The sequence below is a fragment of the Dioscorea cayenensis genome, chromosome 4, assembly GCF_009730915.1.
Source record: "Dioscorea cayenensis subsp. rotundata cultivar TDr96_F1 chromosome 4, TDr96_F1_v2_PseudoChromosome.rev07_lg8_w22 25.fasta, whole genome shotgun sequence".
Taxonomy (NCBI): domain Eukaryota; kingdom Viridiplantae; phylum Streptophyta; class Magnoliopsida; order Dioscoreales; family Dioscoreaceae; genus Dioscorea; species Dioscorea cayenensis.
This window is the reverse complement of record NC_052474.1, coordinates 18,721,903-18,744,231: the sequence shown is the minus strand read 5'-3', so window position 1 is coordinate 18,744,231 and position 22,329 is coordinate 18,721,903. Positions and strand designations below refer to the sequence as shown.

The following is a 22,329-nucleotide window of genomic DNA, read 5'->3' as shown; positions in this document are numbered from 1 at the left end:
CTTTGGGCATGGATCCATCAAGTCTCTTACCATTTTCATAAATTTTTTATATATATAAATATATACATACTTGTGTATGCCTTAAGGTTTTAAAAACCTGACTGAACCAGTGGTTCAATTATGAACTGATCATCAGCCCGGTTCACTTATATAGCTTGAACCGGTCGGTATTGAACCAGTCATGAACGAGTTTTAGACCGGGAACCGGTAAACTGGTTCGACCAGACTGACTGGATTTTAACCAGAGATTCACGTTTCACATCCCTCAATAACCTCTCTTCTCTTTCACCTCTCACATCATCATCATCATCATCATCATCATCATCATCAACCGTTCTACCCTTTTACTTAACTATGAACGCATACACCATATCCGAAGGCTCAATCCTTGCTTCACTTTACACTAGTTCTTCATTGGAAGAGTTTGGCACCAGTGATGTAATGGCCCTCGGTTGCAGCAAAGGCTGTCAAGTAGACATACACAGGGACGGCACACACAAGGCCAACGGTGGAGAGGGCGAGTAGCAGAGGGACAACAAGTGCCATTATTGTCACCACAGGTCCAGTGACGGCCAGTTTCTTCCCGATCCTCTAGCTACGGCAAAGCAAGCCCCGGCGAACTTGGGCTGGCCATCACCATTGTCTAGGGCTTTTTCTTTGAAGAACAACGGTTACTGATGATTTTTCTTTTTGTGCGGGAGAGACGCGTTGGAGAGTGCTGAGTGCTTGAAACGAACAAGATACGTGGCCGTTGTTCTTACGCGCAAATGCCATCTTTCATTTCATGATACTTAATTTATATATTTATATATGTTCTTCGTCCAATAAATAATAATTTATCTAATTTTTTAATATATATGTTGAACTGGCAGTCAAACCAGTTGAATTCCGAATCGATTGGTTAACCGTTGTCTTTAATATTTTTTTTTTAATTATTTATTATTGGTAGAATACTCTATTTAGTTTTTTTGTTCATCATCTTTACCAAATAGACTGGGACATAACCCTTGATTACAATCGACTTTTGCCACCTTGTAGCTATTACAATCAACCTGGGAGAATGAGATCAACCTATCACTGCTGTCGGCCTCTCGTCCAGTAGTCACTAGGCCCATTACCCTTCTTATCGCCCGCCACTCTCAATCACTTACACGAATTGGAGTTCGTTGGTGTTCTTTGTCACAAATCTAATCGTTATGTTGTTATCGTTGCTTTGTATTTGATTTCATTGAAGTTGTGTGATAGGTTTAGTGATGTGGAATATGAAATGGGTAGCATTATTTATGGGATGTGTTGGTAGTGATTAGATTTGTGGCCATCATAGTAGTACATGAAGAGCTTTGTCTCTTTGTTATTTTTCTTCTTTTTTTTTAGTAAGTAGTGGGAACCGGAATTGTTGCCCTGCTAGAGTTTGGATTTCATTCAAAGCATTTGCCCCCTTTATAATTTTTCTTTCCCTTCCCTAAGAACTTCTATTTAGGTCTGAGATGGTAGTTCAATAAATCAGTGAAGCGGAGGGAATGAATGAAGAAGGAACACCAAAATTAATGATTGGTTAATGAAAGCCTAGTTCGATTCAAATTCATCCCAAGCAGATGCAAATTTATTGGTAACCGGCATGCCTTGTTGGTGTAGATGTACTTGATTATTTAAAGAAAAGCATAACAAGTGGTAATCATATATATATATTTGCAAAGCCTAAGCTTCCTTGTCCTAATGAGTGCATTTTAATATATATAGCCAATCACTAGCAGTACAAAATTTCTTTCTAGTAGCCTAATTAGTTATTCTTTGTTTTATTTATTTATTTATTTATTTATTTATTTTTGGCTTTGTAGCACAACATAGCCACTTATAATTAGCACATTATTATTATGAAATGTAAAATCGAATATAACAGAACTGCAGCAAAATAATAGAAGTAATGCTGAAATTAAATGACACAAAGATATTATATGAAAAACCCCCAAAATAAATTAAGGTAAAAATCACATATAAGGTAAAAGAATTTTACTATAGTGAAGAATAGGAGTTATAAGCTTTCTATTAATAAAGAGAACAACAATTTGTTCTCTTATGTAGTAAAAGCAACACAAATCCTCTAATTTTTTTTTTCTTTTCACTAATTCCTCCACTTTCTCTCTCACTCCCACTCTTCTTCAGCTGTATTGGTACACTAAGAGATGCATTTTGCATCTATATTTATAGGAGAAAGAGGGAGAGATTAAGGAGCTTAAGATTTAGATTAACTCATCTAATCTCTCTGCCAACCAAAGATAGGTGGGGCCATTGTTGAAAAATAAATCTTCACATGAACAGTTGCAGAATATTTTAATAATTATTAAATATTATGATAGATAATCATTAGTAAGGGATGGAGAAGTGAAATATGTTTTCGGGAAAATGGATCAACGATGAATTTATTAGGAGATCTAAAGAGTTAGGTTGTGATCTAAATAAGGTAGTGGAATTGTTTTACTAGATTGATAGGGGGACATTACAGATCATATATGTGATGATGCCTAGGGTTAGCTAACCAATTAAGAAGCAAGTGGACAACAGATATATATATATATATATATATATATATATATATATATATATATATAAGTGGAATCATCAGATGTTGAGCATGGGAAGACCTTGACACAAGGTTTGCTCTCTGATTCTGAAAATGCTGAGCAATTGGTTGTGAGGCAAGACAATTAGGGTGATATTGAAGTAAAATAAAGATGATAAAGAAAGGCTAGTGGATGTGTCATTTATTGAATACAATTCAGAGGGTGATGATGAGAGAGATGAGGCCATAAATAACAATAGTAAATATGTTAAATTGAAGAAGCTAATGCAAGGGAGTGATGGTGACAACAAGGATGGCAATGGTGATGAAAATGAGGAAAAAGATAAGAGACATAGGGCAATCTGATGATGCTGAAGCTGGTCATAGTAAAAAGCCCTTGAGAACTAGTATTAATCCAAGAAAAGTTACAAGATATGAAAGAAAGACACCATAGTGAGTGCGAGTGTACGTGTGCACGTCATTTTTAAGTCTCTAGAGAATTATTAGGTTTTTTTAATATTTTTATATTTTTTAGAAATCAACGGTACTATATAAATTAAAATTTTAAATATTAAATTTAATTGTTTTTAAGATATTTTCAAAATCAAGAAAAATATATAAAATTAAATTTTTAAATATCATATTTAATTAATTGTGTTTTTAATTATTAAAATATACATTATATTATTTTTTATTATTATTAATTATTATAATATATTTTTAAAATTTTATTATCGATACTGATTCAACCGTTATTTGATCCAGTGAAACTCATCGTTTCTGTTTTCAAGTTTGATCAAGTCAATATCCAGGCCAAATCTAACCATCTTGTAAAAAAAAACCCAACATTGATTAGAGTTAGGATTTACTTTTACTGATTTAAAAAACTAAAAGATCTTTCTAACCAAACTAGTTAAAGGAAATCAAATAGTGTATTCAACGGTTATTATTTATGAAGTGTTCGTATCTGAACAAAGAGTCATCAATAATCACGTGCTTTGCGAGTGAGAGTTGTTGAGCGATGTCATAAATGACAAGCAGTCTTTCTAGACGATGACGACCAACCAAGCGCCTCTAGAGTCTGAGAACAAGTTCAGCTCTTCTTGTTAGTGTTTTTGGTCTGGCCACCTGGCTTTTTGCAAAAATTCACCAACCCACTAGTGCTTTGGATATGCTTGGTTTTGTTTATTAACCGTGCCGTGGTCTGACCACGTGGGCGGCTATGACTAATCCTAGTAAGCCTCCCTCAATATCATTCATCATCTTCATCAATTTTCCTATTATTAAGTACAAACATATACATTAAAAACCTATGAATATTGACAAGGTTGTTGGATTGAAATTCAATAGTAAACAAATTTTGATAAATAGTATTACTGTATTTATAAATAATAATATAGTAAAAAAAAATATGATATATAGTATTTTGATCTGAACTATTAGATCATTATCAAACCTATTTTCTACTAGATCTATAGGAATTCAGACTAAAAAAACACAACACAATTTATTTGTTACTGTCTCTCTCTATAATGGAGCATAATTCCCACCAACGGATGTCTGCAAACTCCTTTTTCTTATGTATATATACACACACATTAAGAATACGTCAATGTCTATAATTTAAAAAAAAATTAGTAATAGAGAGGAAAAAAAAATTAGTGTATCAACATTATCAACAATAGTGTCAAAAACTTACACTCTAAAAGAAGTAGTTGACTGTTATTAGATTTTTTATAATTTTTTTTTATAAAAGTGCTAACAGAAGTTGAGTTAGATAAAGTACTGTTTGGATTTTATAATTTTTTTTTAAATGCTAGTGGAAATTGGATTTAACATGATTGAGTCACTGTTAAAACTATTGAATTAGAATTCAATTGTTCAGTACTTCCTATATATATATACATAGATCTTGGCCAACAATTTTTTTTTGAGTATTGCTGCTATTGAATATTCTAATATTTACTAAATATATTCAGTGGATAATTGTTGGATTTGATGTGTATGTGATGTTGATGTTTTAATTGTGTTTCGAGTATTGATTAATTGGAATTTTGCTTTTGGCCTGTTCTTGTCTATGTGATTGATAGATATAGTTGTTGTCCTTGGGATTTTGGATAAAATTTGGGCACTTGTGGATAGATAGTATTATAGTAACCAATTAACTTTTGAATAAGTAAAGTATATTCAAAATTATAAGAAAACCTCAATCATAATGGTTTAATTAAATAGTTGCATAAATATGTAATGATCTATATAATATTACAAGTAAAAAAAAAGTAGAAAAGAAAAGATTTCCTTTACTTAATTAATTATATTAGGCCTTGGTGGCCATCATATCAAATCATAATAAGAGGTGCCTTTTCCATCAGCTTTTTATAAAGTTCCACCTTCTTCTTCTTTCCTAGAAAAGAAGGTGAGGATTGGTTTCTTCTGTTTGTTTGGTGAAATAAAATGAGATTCGTAAGTAAATTAAATAAAAATACTTTTAAAAATTCTCTCTTAGTCTCTGATATTTAGTCCTCTCTTATCTAAAAAATTATCATTTTCACCGTTTTATGATTTATTAGTACTAAGTTTTTTTTATTATAAATCTCAGTATGCTTAATAAAGATGCAATAAATAAAAATATTTTTAAATTTTTTTCTTTGTCACTTGTCTTCCTGCTACTCTTATCTAAAAATATCATTTTCATCAATAATTTCAAAATTTATTGGTATTCATATTTTTGTTAGAGGACCGAATTTAATTCTCAACTCACTTAAATTAAAAATATAAATAAATTAAAGTATTAATTAATTAAAAAAATCCTTCTATGTTATTTTTTTAGACCGGTTCTATAACGAGGATTTTAAAGAAAAAATTACTTTTTAAATTTTATTTCTCTAGTCAACTATTGGATAGCCAATGATATGACACCGAAGTATAAAAAAAAGAGATCTTGAGTTCAAATCCCTCCCGAGCAATACTGTTTCTCATACTGTTTATACACTATTTATTTAGAATTTTTATATTATTTTTATATTGTATATATATTTTTACATTCGGGCTTTAGTACTGTTTTGTACTGTTTATATTTTTTATAAAAAAATACATTTCGCTCTATTATTTTTACACTGTATATACACTTTTTATTTGAGCCTTAGTACTGTTCTGTACTGTTTATATTTATAAAAAAAAGACACATGTGGCCTATTATTCCTTTAAAAAAAAAAATTGGCTTTCTATATGTTCTATGAATCTAAGCACTGATAAATTTTCGTACCTACTACCCAAACCCTAATCAGTAAAAACACAACATATATAAATAACAAAAAGCTAAAAGTAAAAAAAGCATAGTGACCAGAACCTTTGAATTTTCATCACCATCATGTACCCAAAAACAGCTATAAATAACCATAAACTAAAAAGATAAAAACCCAGCAAAAAGAGCACCAATGGCTTCCTCCACCAATACCCTATCTCTATTCATCCTCTTCTTCTTCTTCTTCTCTTCATCAGTTTTCACTCACACAATCCCAAGCCCCACCTCCAATCACTCAAGGCCTCTCTTTCACTTTCTATGATTCCAAATGCCCCAAACTTGAATCCATTATCAGAAACAACCTAAAGAAAGCTTTCAAGAAGGACATTGGCCTTGCTGCTGGTCTTCTCCGTGTCCACTTCCATGACTGTTTCGTTCAGGCAATTTCATCTTTTTTAAAAATTTATTTTTTATCATTCAAAAAAAATAAAAATAAATAATCATCATCAAATCACATAATTAAACTATATATATATATATATATATATTTGATGATAATTAATATGTGTATGTGTTTGTTTGCAGGGATGTGATGGTTCGGTGCTGTTGGATGGATCGGCGAGTGGTCCGAGTGAGAAGGATGCACCGCCGAACCTGACGCTAAGGCCGTCGGCGTTCAAGGCCATCAACGATCTTCGCGCGGCCATTGATAAGAAATGCGGCCGAGTTGTCTCATGCGCTGATGTTGCTGCTCTCGCTGCCCGGGATTCTGTTTTCTTGGTACGTTTTTCATTTTCATTCATGAGCTTTATTTTTCAATTTATATATATATATATATATATATTTTTGATATATAGTGTATTTAATTTAGTTAATTACAATAAATAAAGTAAAGTGCGGGAAAAACAAAGCAGGTACATGGTTAAAGCATGTCCCGAATGACATAATCCAAGTAAAAAATTCATTAGTTTTATTATATATGCAGTGTCTTTTTTGTTTTTTATTGTTGTTTTCTTTTTTTATTATCTTTTTTATAAGGATCTATTGGGTTTGTTTGTATAGTATTGTTTAGTGTAGGTTTAAAATAGAAGGTTAAAAAAAAAAGTAAAAATATGTACTTTTATTAATACCTGACAAATTTAAGCTATTATTTTTCAATAATAACTAATAAAATAACTATTTTTTTTATTAATTTTAATTTTAAACAATCAATTTATCCGAAAAGGAATGGTATAAAAAGGGTAAAATTTGTGTTTTCATTACTAGAAAAACAATTAAAATATCATATAATATTATTTTTATTCGGATAATTATTGTCCAATTTTTAAACTAATTGGATATATATATATATATATGGGATTGTAATCTAAATTTCATGTTAGCGCACACGGCCAAATATTTATTCTCAGCTTTTGATTAATATGTTAATTTGAAAAAAAAAAAATAATAATAATAATAAATTATATACACATGTATATAATAAATACTAAACTAAGTAAATGGTGTTGTTTATTATTTGACAGTCTGGTGGGCCGGATTACAAAGTGCCATTGGGCCGCCGCGATGGGCTAAGTTTCGCAACCCGAGAAGCCACCTTGGCCTCTCTCCCGGCCCCAACCTCAAACGTCAGCGTCCTCCTCAACGCCCTCTCCAAACTCAACCTCAACGCCGACGACCTCGTCGCTCTCTCCGGCGGCCACACCATCGGCATCGGCCACTGCTCCTCCTTCTCCAACCGCCTCTACCCATCCCGCGACTCCACCATGGATCAATCCTTCGCCAAAAACCTCTACTCAACTTGCCCCACCTCCACCTCCTCCAACACCACCGTGCTCGATCTCCGTTCGCCGAACGCATTCGATAACAATTACTATGTTGATCTGGTGAACCGGCAGGGGCTTTTCACTTCGGATCAAGATTTGTACAGTGATGCGAGGACGAGAGAGATTGTGAAGAGGTTTGCGGGTGATGAAAGGTTGTTTTTTGAGAGGTTTGCGGCGTCGATGGTGAAGATGGGGCAGTTGAGTGTGTTGACTGGGAAGCAAGGTGAGATTAGGGAGAATTGTTCGGTGAGGAATGGCCGGAAGGTTGATGGTGGTGATGATGATGATGAAGAAGGGATTTGGTCTCTTGTTGATGATGAAGTGGTTCAGAGCTTGGCTTTTGAGTAATTTGTTTTTGGTGGTGTTTTTGTCTTCTTTTGGTTCGGTTTAGTGTTTTTGAGTTTTGAGTAAAGTTTGTTGTTGAGAACTTGTGGTTGGTTGAGTTTGGGTATTGGAATAAATTGTGTTGGTGTAACTAGTGTGATCTTTTCTTATATGCTAATTAGGCTATCAATGCTTCAGCATTTCTCACTTTGAGTTGTATGTAATATGCTTGATGAATCTATCATTTGTGATTCATCATTCACAAAGAAATTCACAGGCTTTTTTTTTCCCAAAAATTATAACATTAGATTTGGTGAAAGAAGGAATTGTTGCTTTTAGTGTATTTTATGTTAGTTTTTGTTTTTGTTTTTTTAAAGAGATGTGATTATATGTCAGAGATATGTACAAGAGTCGTGAAGCTTAATAAATATTTGTACTTTGAATTTGGGGCGTGAGGTTTGCAATTCAATCTTAGGTTTTTATAATTAAATATTTTATATATATATACATATATATATATATCAATAAATTTAAAAGTTGGTTATTTTATGTTACACTAAAAAACACATCACATATTCAACATTAAATTATATATATATATATATATATATATATTGAAAATTGTGAGCAAGCCGCATATTCAAATTGTTGATATTTGAGTTAAAAAAAGGAAATGAAATATCTATTTTTTTATTATACATGTAATATATATGTACATACACGATAACTTAGCAGTATACGCACCAAAAAGAAAATGGAATCATATATGTTTTACAGTTTATTTTATACCAGATTTCATAGTTTTGTCTTATAAAAACTTATTGCATTCTCATGTGAGGCTATTTAGTTCCTCTTTTTCCTTAAAATCCTCCTCATAATCATTGTCATAAATGGGATATCACAAAAATTACATTTAACCTTCGAATGAAACTATAAATGCTTTACAGTTGAATACAATGGAATGAGATTGATGATACAATGTTGGTAGTGATTGTAAAACTTAGTTGAAGCAAAGAGAAAATGAGGATAGGTTATATACTTTTATATTTCACTCATATTATTGTAAGGATGTTAATGCATTTCAAACATAAATCCATATCATTAATTAATACAATTCAACTTTTGATTTATATATACATATATTATAAACAACTCATAAATTTAAGTTTTGCTAACCCGATTTTCTAATTTATTTCCTTTTATCTTATTTTAAATGTTGGTTTGAAAATTTAGATTTTTATTTTAATTATACTAGTATAGGTCTTTCATCTGTTTTAAGAAGTACATCTAACCTGAATTCATTTCGCTTAGTTCTGAAACCTAAGTTCTGGAACCAAGCGATATGACTTCCATCTAACCCCTGGTTATTTTTTAAGTCATCTCACTCAATTCTGGAACCAGAGTATACTCTAATTTTAGCCTTTTAAAACTTGGCATGTGTCTCCAATTCACAATAGAAAATAATAATAATATTATATATAATACGTGTCTGAATATAATAGATTAAAATCAGAAAATACTCTAGTTCTAAAACCAGATGAAGTCAGATGACTTCATTATTTTTAAGATGTGTGTTATAAAGCAATTAATAGCCCATGAAAGCCTTTTGGGATTATTCGGTGACTCATGAATAACTATTTGATAAAAAAAATTATTTAATTTAGATTATATATATATATATAGTGTAGTTCAATTAATATATAGCACATCAATCTTAATGCGACTAGTAACTCATATATGATAACAAAAAACCATCCTTTTGAGGGTAGTTAGTTATAAAAAAAAAATTAAATAATTCTATGCCAGATAGTGTAATTTTTTTTAATGAATAAATCACAATTTCATTTAAAAAAAAACAAACAAAAACATAAGTAAGAGACCAGTCAAAAGAAAAAAAAAAACACCTAACCATAAACCGTGGTTGAAAACTGTTAGATAAAGAGAGAGAAAGTGAAACAAGTCGATATGCCTGAACACGAAACATGAGTGACCCTTTGGGTCTACATATAGAAAAAGATAAATATACATATACGTCTATACATACATATACATGTATACATACATATGCAATACAATAATACATCTAACAAAAACAACGACTAACAAAGAAGGAAGAAAAACAAAACGACGGACACACACGAGGGCGAAAATAGGGAGTGGAAATGCCCAACAAAAAAAACGACCACACAGCCAACGACCTTGGGGTCTATTGGTACACGGGTCGCCGATAGAGCTCTCACCGAGTGGTGAGAGTTCGATTTCCTACCGGCGCACATTTCGGGAGTTGTGAATAGTGGTTATGTGACAGGTGGTTTCAGCCCACGTGAGCGGCACCCGTCCCCCACTTTGTTCCACCGAGGCCATGCACGTCCCCGGCCTCAGTGCTCGCCCCGCTCCTCTTTCCCAAAAAAAAAAAACGACCACACAAACAACCTCCATCAACAAAACCTCGTGTGCATTTTTGTAACATTTTATCATTATTTTAAGTTCTTTTATTTTACCTTTATATTTAATCAGTAATTAGATCGAGGATTTGGTTTGACTTTGCTTTGTTCTAAATTTGCCAACAATATAGCATAAATTTTGTAAGCTTGAAATGATGAGAGAAAAGAAGACAATACGGCATTTATGTTGCACTAGTCTAAGATCCATATAGTGATCTGTGTCTTTAACTTGAGAGATTTCGGCTATGGCAAATGAGAAGTACAACACCAAAAGGGTTGTAATTAGTGATCCAAACTCCATATATACATATAATCGGATCGGCATATCACATATAGGTCTGGTTTTCTTGCTGTATTTATTGGATGAAGGAAATTATTTATTTTGGTCTATAACATACTGAATTTTCTCAAAGCCAAGGACAAGCAAGGTTTTGTTGATGGAATACTTGAGTAGCTCACTGAAAGCAATCTAAATTGTGTGGTGTGGAGAAGATACAACACACTTGTGGTGGGGTGGATTCAAAATGTGTAAAAACCTGAGATATGGGGATTGTGTGCCTTGACAATTAATGCTGCCCACTTGTAGTTGACCTTAGAAGTTTGATATAGCTATGGGAACACTTTGAGAATCTATGAGTTAGAGATAGAGCTCAAGAGGCACATACCAAGGTAAAATATTAGTGTTTAGCTATTATGTGAGACTTCAAACATTGTGGAAGGAGTTAGATGTCTATTCATAGGCATTATCTCATCATCAACATGTACTTCTTGTTAAGGCATCAAAGGAGATTAAGAAGGAATGGGAGGCCAAGGGTATATAAATTCTTAATGAGATTAAATCCAGAATTTTACGTTGCTCAGTCTCATGTCCTGATAGTAATGATGCACCAAACATAAACTGTATTAATTTCTCTTGCTTAGATTGCGCTGAATTTTTTGGGGGCTTGAAACCCAACCTAAAGTTGTTGCATTTGTGATAAAAGGGAAAAAGAGGTGTTGAGAAGTCTGGAGTGACCTGTGAGTATTGTGAAGAGCGTCATATGATCAAATGAAACCGTTATCAAATCAATGAAAAGAGAAGAAAACCCCTATGAGATTCAACCCCTATGAGATTCTGCTTAGAAGATCACCAAGTTATGAGAGAGCATAGGGTTCGGTTTGTTTTTGTTATGCCAAACCTCCAAATTAATTGACTAAAAGATAAATTCGATTAGAGAGGGGTGAAGTGTATTATTGTTTGATAGTGATTTAGGATAAAAGTATAAATGATATATGATATACTGAAGAAACATTATTATGTGTCAAGAGAAATTTTATTTTATGAGACTAAATTTCATTAATGCTAATGAGTGGATTGATTTAGTAAGTGAGATGGAAAGGCCATGCATAGAGACAAAAGATGGACCAATTTCTTGGAAGTTTGGATGAACTTGTGGCGATTGAGCCCATCTAGAATCTGTTAGGAGGAATAGATTAACCAATTTTCATTAATCAAAACCTATAATGTACAAGGTATATATAGATACATAGGTATATATAAATATGGAGCTATACAAATATAGATATACAGCTGTATACACAGCTGTATTCCTTAACACACACACCCCCCCAAAAAAAACTCACGGGGGATCAGATATCGAGAGTTTGGACAAGAGAAAGTCATGGTGTGCTCGTGTCTGAGATTTAGTAAACAGATCCACCAGCTGACGCTCAGAGAGAACAAACTGTGGAGCCAGAATGCCTTTGCTATACTGATCACGCAAAAAAAAAGCATCAACACCAATATGCTTGGAGAGGGAATGTTTGACTGGATTCAAAGTGATCTGAATGGCACTGGTGTTGTCACAATGTAGAGGAGTAGGAGCGTGCGAGACAACACCAAGATCATTCAAAGGCCAGCGCAACCAAACAATCTCCTCAGCAGTAGTAGCCATAGCTCGAAGCTCCGCTTCAGTGCTAGATCGAGAAACACCAGTTTGCTTTTTGGACTTCCAAGCAATGAGAGAAGAGCCCAAGAACAAACAAAATCCAGTAACAGAACGACGATCAGACGGATCACTAGCCTAAGTAGCATCAGAATAAGATCGAAGCTCCAGAGAATTGTGCTTAGAGAAAAGTAGACCTCGAGACGGAGTCGCCCGAAGATACCGTAAAAGCCTCAAAAGATGGGCATAGTGAACCGAAGTAGGTGCACTAACAAACTGACTCAAAACATGCACCACATAGGCAATGTCTGGACGAGTGAGGGTAAGATAGACCAGATTCCCAACCAAGTGACGATAGCGTGCCAGATCAGATAAGGGAGTCCCCTCATCAGCACGCAATTGAAGATGTAGCTCCATAGGAGTGGTCACAACACAAGAGTTAGAGAGAGCTGCCCGTGCAAGAATATCAGATGTGTAACGCTGCTGGGACAACTAAAAACCAGTAGAAGTAGAAATGACCTCAATGCCCAAAAAATAGCTCAATCGACCAAGATCAGTCATCTGGAAATGTTGCTAAAGGTGATGCTTGACAAAATACACATGAGCAGGATCATCACCAATGTTGATCATATCATCCACATAAAGCAACAACAAAGTCCGACCATGAGAGGAAGAGTGTACAAACAAAGCGGGATCATGCTGACTAGGCTGAAAACCAGCAGCAACCACAGCAGAACTGAAACGCTCAAACCAGGCCCGAGGAGCCTGTTTGAGACCATAGAGAGCCTTCCGTAGGCAACAGACCAAACCAGAAGGATAAGAAAAGACAGGGGGAGGAAGCATGTAAACCTCCTGCTGAAGATCGCCGTGAAGAAAAACATTCTTCACATCAAGCTGAAAAAGGGACCATAGTCGAACAGCAGGTACAACAATAAGAGCTTGAATGGTAGTCATATGAGCTACGGGAGCAAAAGACTCATCATAATCACATCCCTGCTCCTGCTGAAAACCACGAACCATAAGGCGAGCCTTGTACCGCTCTATAGACCTGTCAGCGCGAGTCTTGACTTTATAGACCCACTTGCAAGTAATGGGAACATCACCAGGAGGAAGGTGAACCAAATCCCATATAGAGGTGAGCTCGAGCGCCTCCAACTCAGCAGACATAGCAACTTGCCACTCAGGTATTTGGACAGCCTCTCGGTAAGAAGATGGCTCTAGAGGGCCATTGGAGGGAGAAATAGGAAGGTCAAGAAGTTGAGAGGCAAGATTAAGGCGATCAGGGGGATGACGATCGCAAAGAGGATAGCGACGTGCAGGGGGATCATTCGCAGGAAACACATCAGAGGAAGCCGTTGGCATCGGGGGTGACTGCCCAGGAAGAGGAGGGGCGGGAATAGAAATCTTGACATGAGGGTCAGCGGTCAACGGTGAAACAGATTGAGGAGAGGATGGACGAGATACAGGTGGAGGTGGGGACAGTGGAGGTGGTGAGGACACAATGAGAAATTGAATATCGGTCGATGTAGTAGAGGAGTGAGAAGAAGAGGAAGAGGAAAGGACAAAGAAAGGACGATCCTCAACAAAAGAGACATCACGCCAGACACGGAGGCGACGTGTAACAGGATCATAACACCTATAGCCTTTGTGCTCAGGACTATAACCAAGGAAGACACAAGGAACAGACTGAGCAGAAAGTTTAGTCCGCTCTCGAGGCATAAGGAGGACATAACACAAACAACCAAACACACGAAGATGAGAATAACGGGGTAGGCTGGAGAAAAGACATTCCCCTGGACTACGACCCTGAAGAAGGGAAGAGGGTTGAAGATTGATGAGGTAAACAACAGTAGAGACAGTCTCAGCCCAGAAGTGAGGGGGAACATGGAAGGCAATGAGAAGAGTACGAGCGGTCTCAAGAATATGACGATGTTTCCTTTCGGCAGTGTCATTCTGAGCATGAGCATCAGGACAAGAGAGCTGAGGAGGAGTGCCGTGGGAGGTAAGAACCTCACGAAACTTATGAGAAAGATACTCTCCTCCTGAATCGGAACGGAAAGTATGAATGGTGGCAGAAAATTGGGTGTGCACCATATTAGAGAAATCAATATAAACTTTTAAAAACTCGGAACGAGAACGCATAAAATAAATCCAAGTGTAATGGGAGAAATTATCAACAAAAATAACATAATAACGATGTCCACCATTGGAAACAAATGGGGCAGGACCCCAAACATCCGAATGAACTAATTCAAACGGAGAACCAGATCTAGACACACTTGAAGGATATGGGAGCTGTAGCTGTTTGCCAAGCTTACAACCCGAACAAGAATGAGAATTATCAACTGAAACACGACCTAAAACGCCCTAATGAATAAGAGAAGACATACGAGAACCACTAGGATGGCCAAGCCGATGATGCCACTGATGGAAATAAACAGTACAAAAATAAGAAATAGAGGCCGCTGGTAACGTAGAAGAGGACGAAAGACGAAGATGATCGAGTACATACACCCCACTATGGTGATGACCATCTCCAATGAGGGTCCCTGTAAGACAATCCTGTACACAACAACCAAACTCATCAAAAATAACAAGATAGCCAAGAGAAGCAAGCTGGCTAGCAGAAATAAGGTTCATGGAGAGTCAGGGTACAAAGGCAACATCGTGAATATGAAAATGAGTGGTGTGTAAGAGACCACTGACTAGGGACGTGAGGGTTGTACCATTAGCGATAATGACACGAAGATCGGGAAGAAAAGGGTAAGAGAGTGAAGGTGGGTAGCATCATAGGTCATATGAAAAGAAGCTCCAAAGTGTCAAGCAACCAAGAGGATGAAGAAATACCTGTAGGAGCGGAGGCGACTGATGGGTGAGTGGAGATGTCGGAGCGATCCTGAGTGAGTACTGGAGCCAAAGAAAGAGAAATCTGACTCCTGGAAAGTTGCTGAATAAGTTGCTGAAACTGCTCAGCAGACAACGGACCACCCCGAGATGAGGCGAGGGGGCAAGGGCGTCACAGGTCGTCACCGAGTCCGCTGTAGCTTACGACACTCAGTACGAACATGGCCAAGAGCATGGCAGTAATGACACCGAACTGATCATCGAGGAGGTGCACTAGAAACTGGTTCCTGAGACTAAGAAAGAGGACGGACATGAGCGCTAAGGCCAGGAGATGTCATCAAAGGAGCAATGGTCGGCACTGGGTTCTGCTGGGGAGCAGCAAGAACAGAGTGAGGAGTAGCAGGTGGTGGAACCACATCTAAGAACCGAAGATGAGTATCCTCAGCAAGCACATATACCACAGTGAAGAGTAGCAGGTTGTAGAACCGAGTGAGGAGTAGCAAGTGGTGGAACCACATCTAAGGACCGAAGACGAGTCTCCTCAGCAAGCACATATACAAGAGTATTACTAGCGCATCTGAGGTGTAACTCGGTAAAGAATCGAGCCCCGAGCGGCCTCGAACTCAGGGCAAATATGCATGAGAAACTCATAAATGCGGAGATAATCACGATCCTGAGCAATGGCAAGACACTGAGCACATGTCGGAGAAGGAGAGGGGGTCATCTCATCACACCGACGCCATAAAATCACCGAAAGCACTCGCAAAGAAATCCGAGATGTAGTTCTCACCGATAGGTAGAGGTGAGAGTCTGTAGCAAGAAGTAACGCAACGCCTAACTGGAAGGAAGATAGAGTGCGCGCAGATGATCCCAAATCGCTTTCGCTGTAGAAAGATCACAAACAGTTAAACGAATGGGAAGTTCACTGGACTGACAGATGATAGCAATGGTACGGGCATCATCCTCAGTCCACTTGAGCAAGTCAGCAGACAGAGAAGAGGACGCGCTGGTAACTGTAGACGAAGAAGGGCTGGAAGAGACGGCAGTAGAAGAAACCGGAGGCGGATGGGTACCATCAACATGACCCCAAAGATTAAGTCCACGAAGGAGTACACGTAAAGTGGAAGACCATGCTTTATAATTATTGCCATTAAGCATGGCGTCCGCCTTTTGTAGATAAGAAACCTGAGCAGAAGCCATGGAGCACCTGCACAAAACACAAGGTGCATGGGAGAAGAGCTCAAGAAGAAAATACCGCGGGGGCCGAGGTCGCTGGCGGCGGGGACGCTGGGAGGGCTGGAGCTGGGGCGGGAGCACGCGCGTGGGCGCAGGCGTGGCGGGCGGTGCGCACAAGGGCCGAGGGCGCGTGCAGGCACGCTATTAGGTTTTAGGAGAACCTCTCTGATACCATGTTAGGAGGAAAAGATTAACCAATTTTCATTAATCAAAACCTACAATGTACAAGGTATATATAGATACACAGGTATATATAAATATGGTAGCTATACAAATATAGATATACAGCTGTATACATAGTTGTATTCCCTAACAGAATGAACTTGTAATGCGGGACAAGTACTTAGGAGATCGGTCAATGTATATGTTCTTCCCAATAATATCAATTAAGCATGAAACCTTGGGAAATGGACCAGCATTGGTCAAGCTCAATGCTGTAGCCCCAGTTGATTTTGCACACAACAGGGACCCACACTTCAAAAATGGTGCCTAATAGAGTGGGATTGCTCTCCACATATATGCACATGGACTCTCCCTCAATTAGTTGATGTGAGATAAACCGGGCTTACAACATTGCTCCTCTGATCAGACCTGACGTTCTCGTCAGGTTAGACACGCTTAACTCAATGACATTAAGTCGAAAGCCTCCATGGTCAACCCCTCACCTACCCCCACATCACCTGCTCTCAATGAAAGCACCAATATTGCACACAGCGGAGGATCCACAACCTCAAAAAATCTACCTGATAGGGTAGGGTTACCCTCCACATATATGCACATGGACTCTCTCTCAATTAGGTAATGTCGGACTAAATTGGGCTTGCAACAGTTGAACTATATGGGCTAAGTAAAGAAGATGTCTATGTAACATGAAAACATTTTGGATACTAAATATAAAATACCAGAATCCAAGGGCAACAAATGGGCCGAGAAGAGAGTGGGTCTAATGATGTAACGAATGATCATTTACATAAGATGTAATGAACATGGACAAGCCCAATAGTATTCAAATGGATCAAAGCAATGACACAAGCTTGAGGATGACAAGCTTGAAGACCTCTAACTTATCTATGGGACTTTTTTTAAAGTGGGCCACACAACCTGATCCTTCTCCCAATCATCAGTAAGTCATATCTATCCATGCATTATGTTATATATCATAGTTGTTTCCACAGTCGTCATGCTGTTTTTTTGTCAATTGTTAGCACTAGTAGTGGTTAAGAAATTTTTGACAAGCAGTGAAAGATGCAAATTGGAGGGCCATGGTAGTGGAGATCAAGACACTTAGCAAAATCAAACTTGGATTATAAAGCTATACATTAGCCATGATAAAAAAATTCCGTGGTTGTAAGTGGGTTTATAAAATAAAGCATAAAGTAATATTATTTGATTTTTCAACTCTCCACAAAATTAAATTTAAAGTTGATTTAGAAACATTAATTCTCTTCTAATGAGCCAAATTCAACATAAAGAAGCCCAAAATTCTCCATTTTATTAAAGAGTATTACTAATATCTAAAAAATAATAATATTTATAAATAAATAAATAAATAATAAAACCTTAGAAATGCTTGACCTTTAAATAAAGTAATGTAGAAGAAAGCTATAATATTCAGCCACCAAAACTACAGAGGCCTTTCATCATTAATTAATTACTCAACAATTAAAAGAACAAGGCCCCTTTGGTTCACTTCAAAACAAGTGAAACACGAGTTCAAATTCAATCTGAAACAATAAAATATTCAAACATTATCCATTCCCATAATATTCTCTTCAGACATGCTAAAAAAAAGACATCGTTATTCTTTTCAAGCATTACGCTCATGTACACTCATCAGGTGGATGAATTTCCTAAAATGCATGCTTTCATACTCCACTTAACCCTTTTTTATGGATTAAATTTATCCTGAACCCACTTAGATTGCCCACATGTTTTTATGTATAATTTAGTCAATGTGACACAAGTTTGAGTACTCCTGAGTCCTCATCATATATATGGTCCCCCTTTTTATTCTTTTAGACATTATTTATATTATTAATCAAATTATTGTTAATCTTTTTCATAAAAATGATTTCAAAATTATAAAAAAAAATATATACTTTATGTATCTGTCGGAACAAACATCATTCGTACATGTGAAAAAAAAAAGAGCAAGATCATCTTTACAATAAAAAAAATTGATATCTTGCTTCTTTCTTAAGTCAAAGATAATGGTCCATATTCTTTAGAAAAATAAAAGAAATTGATACTTAGTTAAAAAGATTTTAATTATTTTGATTTTTTTTTATAAATACGACAACGCATTGGTCAAAGCCGTGTATACAATTGATAAGTCCTTATCTGGTGATTTGAAAATTGGGCTTTAAATTCACTCCTATGTTTTAGATCTTTTTTTAAGTATATTTTATATAGAAAATTTCTACTATGTGCAAAAATAAAATTTTAATCACTATACATTAGATAGGATTTGAATACATGACCCTACATTGCAACGTAGTGGCTTAACCATTGACTTTAAATTTGTATAAAAATTATAGTGTTTATTTATTTTTTTTATTATGTGCAATTTTTCAATATATGGGCGTTGGGCATTCCAAGCCAAACAAAACACAACTTGAATGAAAGGTCAGTATTATGACTATTATCCTTTAACTAGTATTAAAGTTGGCGACTGACTTGTTGCCACGTCAACCGAAAAAGACAAAGAAGACTAAACGACAAAAGTAGGTAGCCTTGAACGGGACCCAACCCATGGGCATCGGGCCATCGGCACATCATCGGGTCCACTTAGTATGTCTGGTTTTGAATGTTAGCGTGGTCAACGATGTGATTCCTCTCAATCTCGTTCTTTCTATTTATTATATTTATTCATATTTATATATTATAGTCTTGAGTGTTTACATTGAATTTTTATTTATTACCCGCGGTTGTTTGAATAATTGATATCGAGCTTCTTACATAAGGTTCTTATTTTAAAATGGTTTCAAGATCAAAATTTATGCAAAACGAAGGCAAAGTATTGTTGAAATTGTGAGTGCGCTCTGCATCTGTACCTGTCACTGATTTAAACTTTAAATGAGGTTACTTGTTGTCTAGTATAAAAAAAAATTCTCATTTGTTTGTATTTATATAATGAGAAAAGTGTGACATTGGATTGGTTTGAAGATTAGTTTTCGCAATGCTACTGCTGAATGACCACTTGTTATTGTTAGTTCCGCCGGTGTGGTTCGTGGTTTAGAGGACACTCAAAAACACTAAAAAAAAAACTCACACAAACCAAGCAAGAAGGAGACACACAAGATTGAGTAACCCGGGCTCAAGGCTCCACTCGCTCTATGTCTAGGGGCTAAGCCCGGAGATAAATAATCCACTAAAAGAGGTGAAAATAGATGAGAACAAACACTTGTCACTCACTCTCCCAACAATAAAGATCACTACCTCTCAAGATTGTTTAATGCTCACTCACTCTCCTCCACAAGTGATATCCACAATCTTTGAGCAAGGTAGCTTATATAGACGCCTCAATGTCCCAAAATATAACACATACCTCTTTTATAATCTCCGCGGCTACTAATTTAAAAACCTTCCAAAATTAGCGGTTGCAACTCTTGTTGTAACATGAATTATAACACTGGGCTCCGACTTCTAACTCGACCGAGTTCTGCTACGCTATGGATGACCTTAAGACCCTATCAACCTCCCGGTCATGCTTAGTCCGAAAGTCGAGGCAATCAAATCTCCCGATCCCGATCGGCCCAAGAACTAGCCTACCCTCATCGGTTCTCATCACGCAGCCCCTCGCAAGGGCGCACGCCCTCTGCGTCTTCACGAAACTTGCCAAACTTAATCTTCAATTCATCCAAGTTTGGTCTACAAATCTTCCCAAGAAAGATCTTCAATCAATCAACTAAATTATGCCAACAATAGGCATGCCTTCAAATCTTGCCCTTAATAGTCTCCAATCATTCTCATAAAGGATTCTTCAAATCATATCTTCAATTAGCCTTCATTCATACTATTGATAGGTATTTCTTCAATTAAGCTCCATCCATATTTAGTTTTCAATCAAATCACCTGAATATGGTCTTGATATGATCTTGTTTTCAAGTTGTAATACATTGCCAAAAATAACTTCACCAAGATCTTAAAGATATTTGCCTCCAAGTCAAGACTCCTTGTCATGTCACCATACCTTGCCATATCATCAATTATGCCACGTCACACAAGTTGCCACGTCATCTTGACTATATGTCAAATCATGCCAATTATAGTGCGGTTGCACTAACAGTTATGTTAGACTGTTTAATTTTAAAATATATAAGACCTCTTTTTTTGAAAATAAAGAATTAATTGAAATAGATGATGCCATAAGACCAATTTGACCGATCAGTTTGATTTGATCATCTTAAAGTTATTTTAATAAATATGATGGCTTTAGATCTACAGAGATTAAAAAAATAATTTGACAAAAAATATATTAATAATAGGAAATAGTCTAAGTGACAAAAGTTGTGTCGGTATTAGGAGTAATATACCCTCTTATACTGTTTTTTAATATCCCGTCTTAAATTAGTTTAGAGTCCAGAGAGTTTTGACTCTTATGCTATGTTTGGATTGAGGGTTTTGGAGGGTTAGAGTCGGCCCTTCCCTCATTTGGATTGATATTTTTAATTTAACGAAGGGAAATGAAGGGTTAACTCTGACCCTCCGAAATCTCCCTTTTCCTGGCACCCCGATTTGGGGTGCCGGGGGAGGGAGAATCTCGTAAAGATTTTAAAATTTTTTAAAAAACTTTATTACCCTTAATTTTTTTAAATTAATTATATAACACCACTTCATAAGTTTTTTCTTTCACTTATTTCAATCTAATTTTATTTTAATCAAGTATTCACATGACACCCATCACAAATCTTTGTTTTTATGTATTTTTTTTTGTTTGCTTATTTTTTTTATCTATTTGTTTATGTTATGTTTTTTATTTCTCAATTTATCCTTAGAATAATTTATCATAATAGAATTTATTTTTTTAATATTTATTAAAAAAAATCTACTTACAGTGTGAATTTATTTGAGATATTTATAATGCATGTGTTTAAATAGAAATAAGTAATTTTTTATTTAATAATAAGGGTATAATTGGTAAATCATATTATTATATATCTTTTTTTTTTTCTTTCCCTTCCGTAACCAAATAATGTTTATTAGAGAACTCTCCTTTCCTTTCCCTCCATAAAATTTGTCTATCCAAACGAGGGTTGAACCCATCCTTTTCTTTCCCTCATTTTCCTTCCTCTTCCCTCCCTTCCCTTCACTTACTTTCTTTTGACTTTTGAATCCAAACACTATGTTAAGAAACTAGTGGTATAGTTATTAAACGCTGACCAGGTCGTTGGTCAAACTAGTTAACCGTTTATACTTTGACCCACTTTGACCCACTTTGACCCACTTTGACCCGGTCAAACCAGGTGAATCGGCCGTGTTTCAATAACCCGGTCGGGGCAATATTTTTTTTAATTGCCTTTTCATCCTTTGATTTTTTGATTTTTTTTCTAATAAGTTTATCAAATTCTACTACTTCCAAATGAGGGATTAACAATTGTTTTTTTATTTTTTCCATCAAATTATTTATTTGATAACTAATAATTAATGAATATTTTTATATATCATTATATAATTAAAAATAATTTATAATTTTAAAAATAATATTTTAAAATATTTTTATTAATCCAATATTGACCTGAATAACCCGAAGGTTGAACCAATTGACCCTAAATCTAGAACCTCAATCGAGTCAATGCCTGTGTCAAACTCGATAACTATGACTAGTGGATCAAAAACCATATATATATATATATATATATATATATATATATATATATATAGATTTAGTAGCACCATTGTCATGTTTACCAATGTTATGGCTTAGGGT

At 35.7% G+C, this 22,329-nt stretch overlaps 1 protein-coding gene across 1 annotated transcript; it reads left to right on the top strand.

Moving 5' to 3' along the window:
* The first annotated feature begins 354 nt into the window (after positions 1-354).
* Positions 355-8,209, top strand: LOC120258741 (peroxidase 12-like). Its single transcript, XM_039266177.1, has 4 exons — positions 355-471; positions 5,984-6,244; positions 6,390-6,584; positions 7,328-8,209. Exons 1-4 carry the CDS (start codon positions 355-357, stop codon positions 7,973-7,975), a joined length of 1,221 nt encoding a protein of 406 aa, XP_039122111.1. The 3' UTR covers positions 7,976-8,209.
* Positions 8,210-22,329: the final 14,120 nt, after the last annotated feature.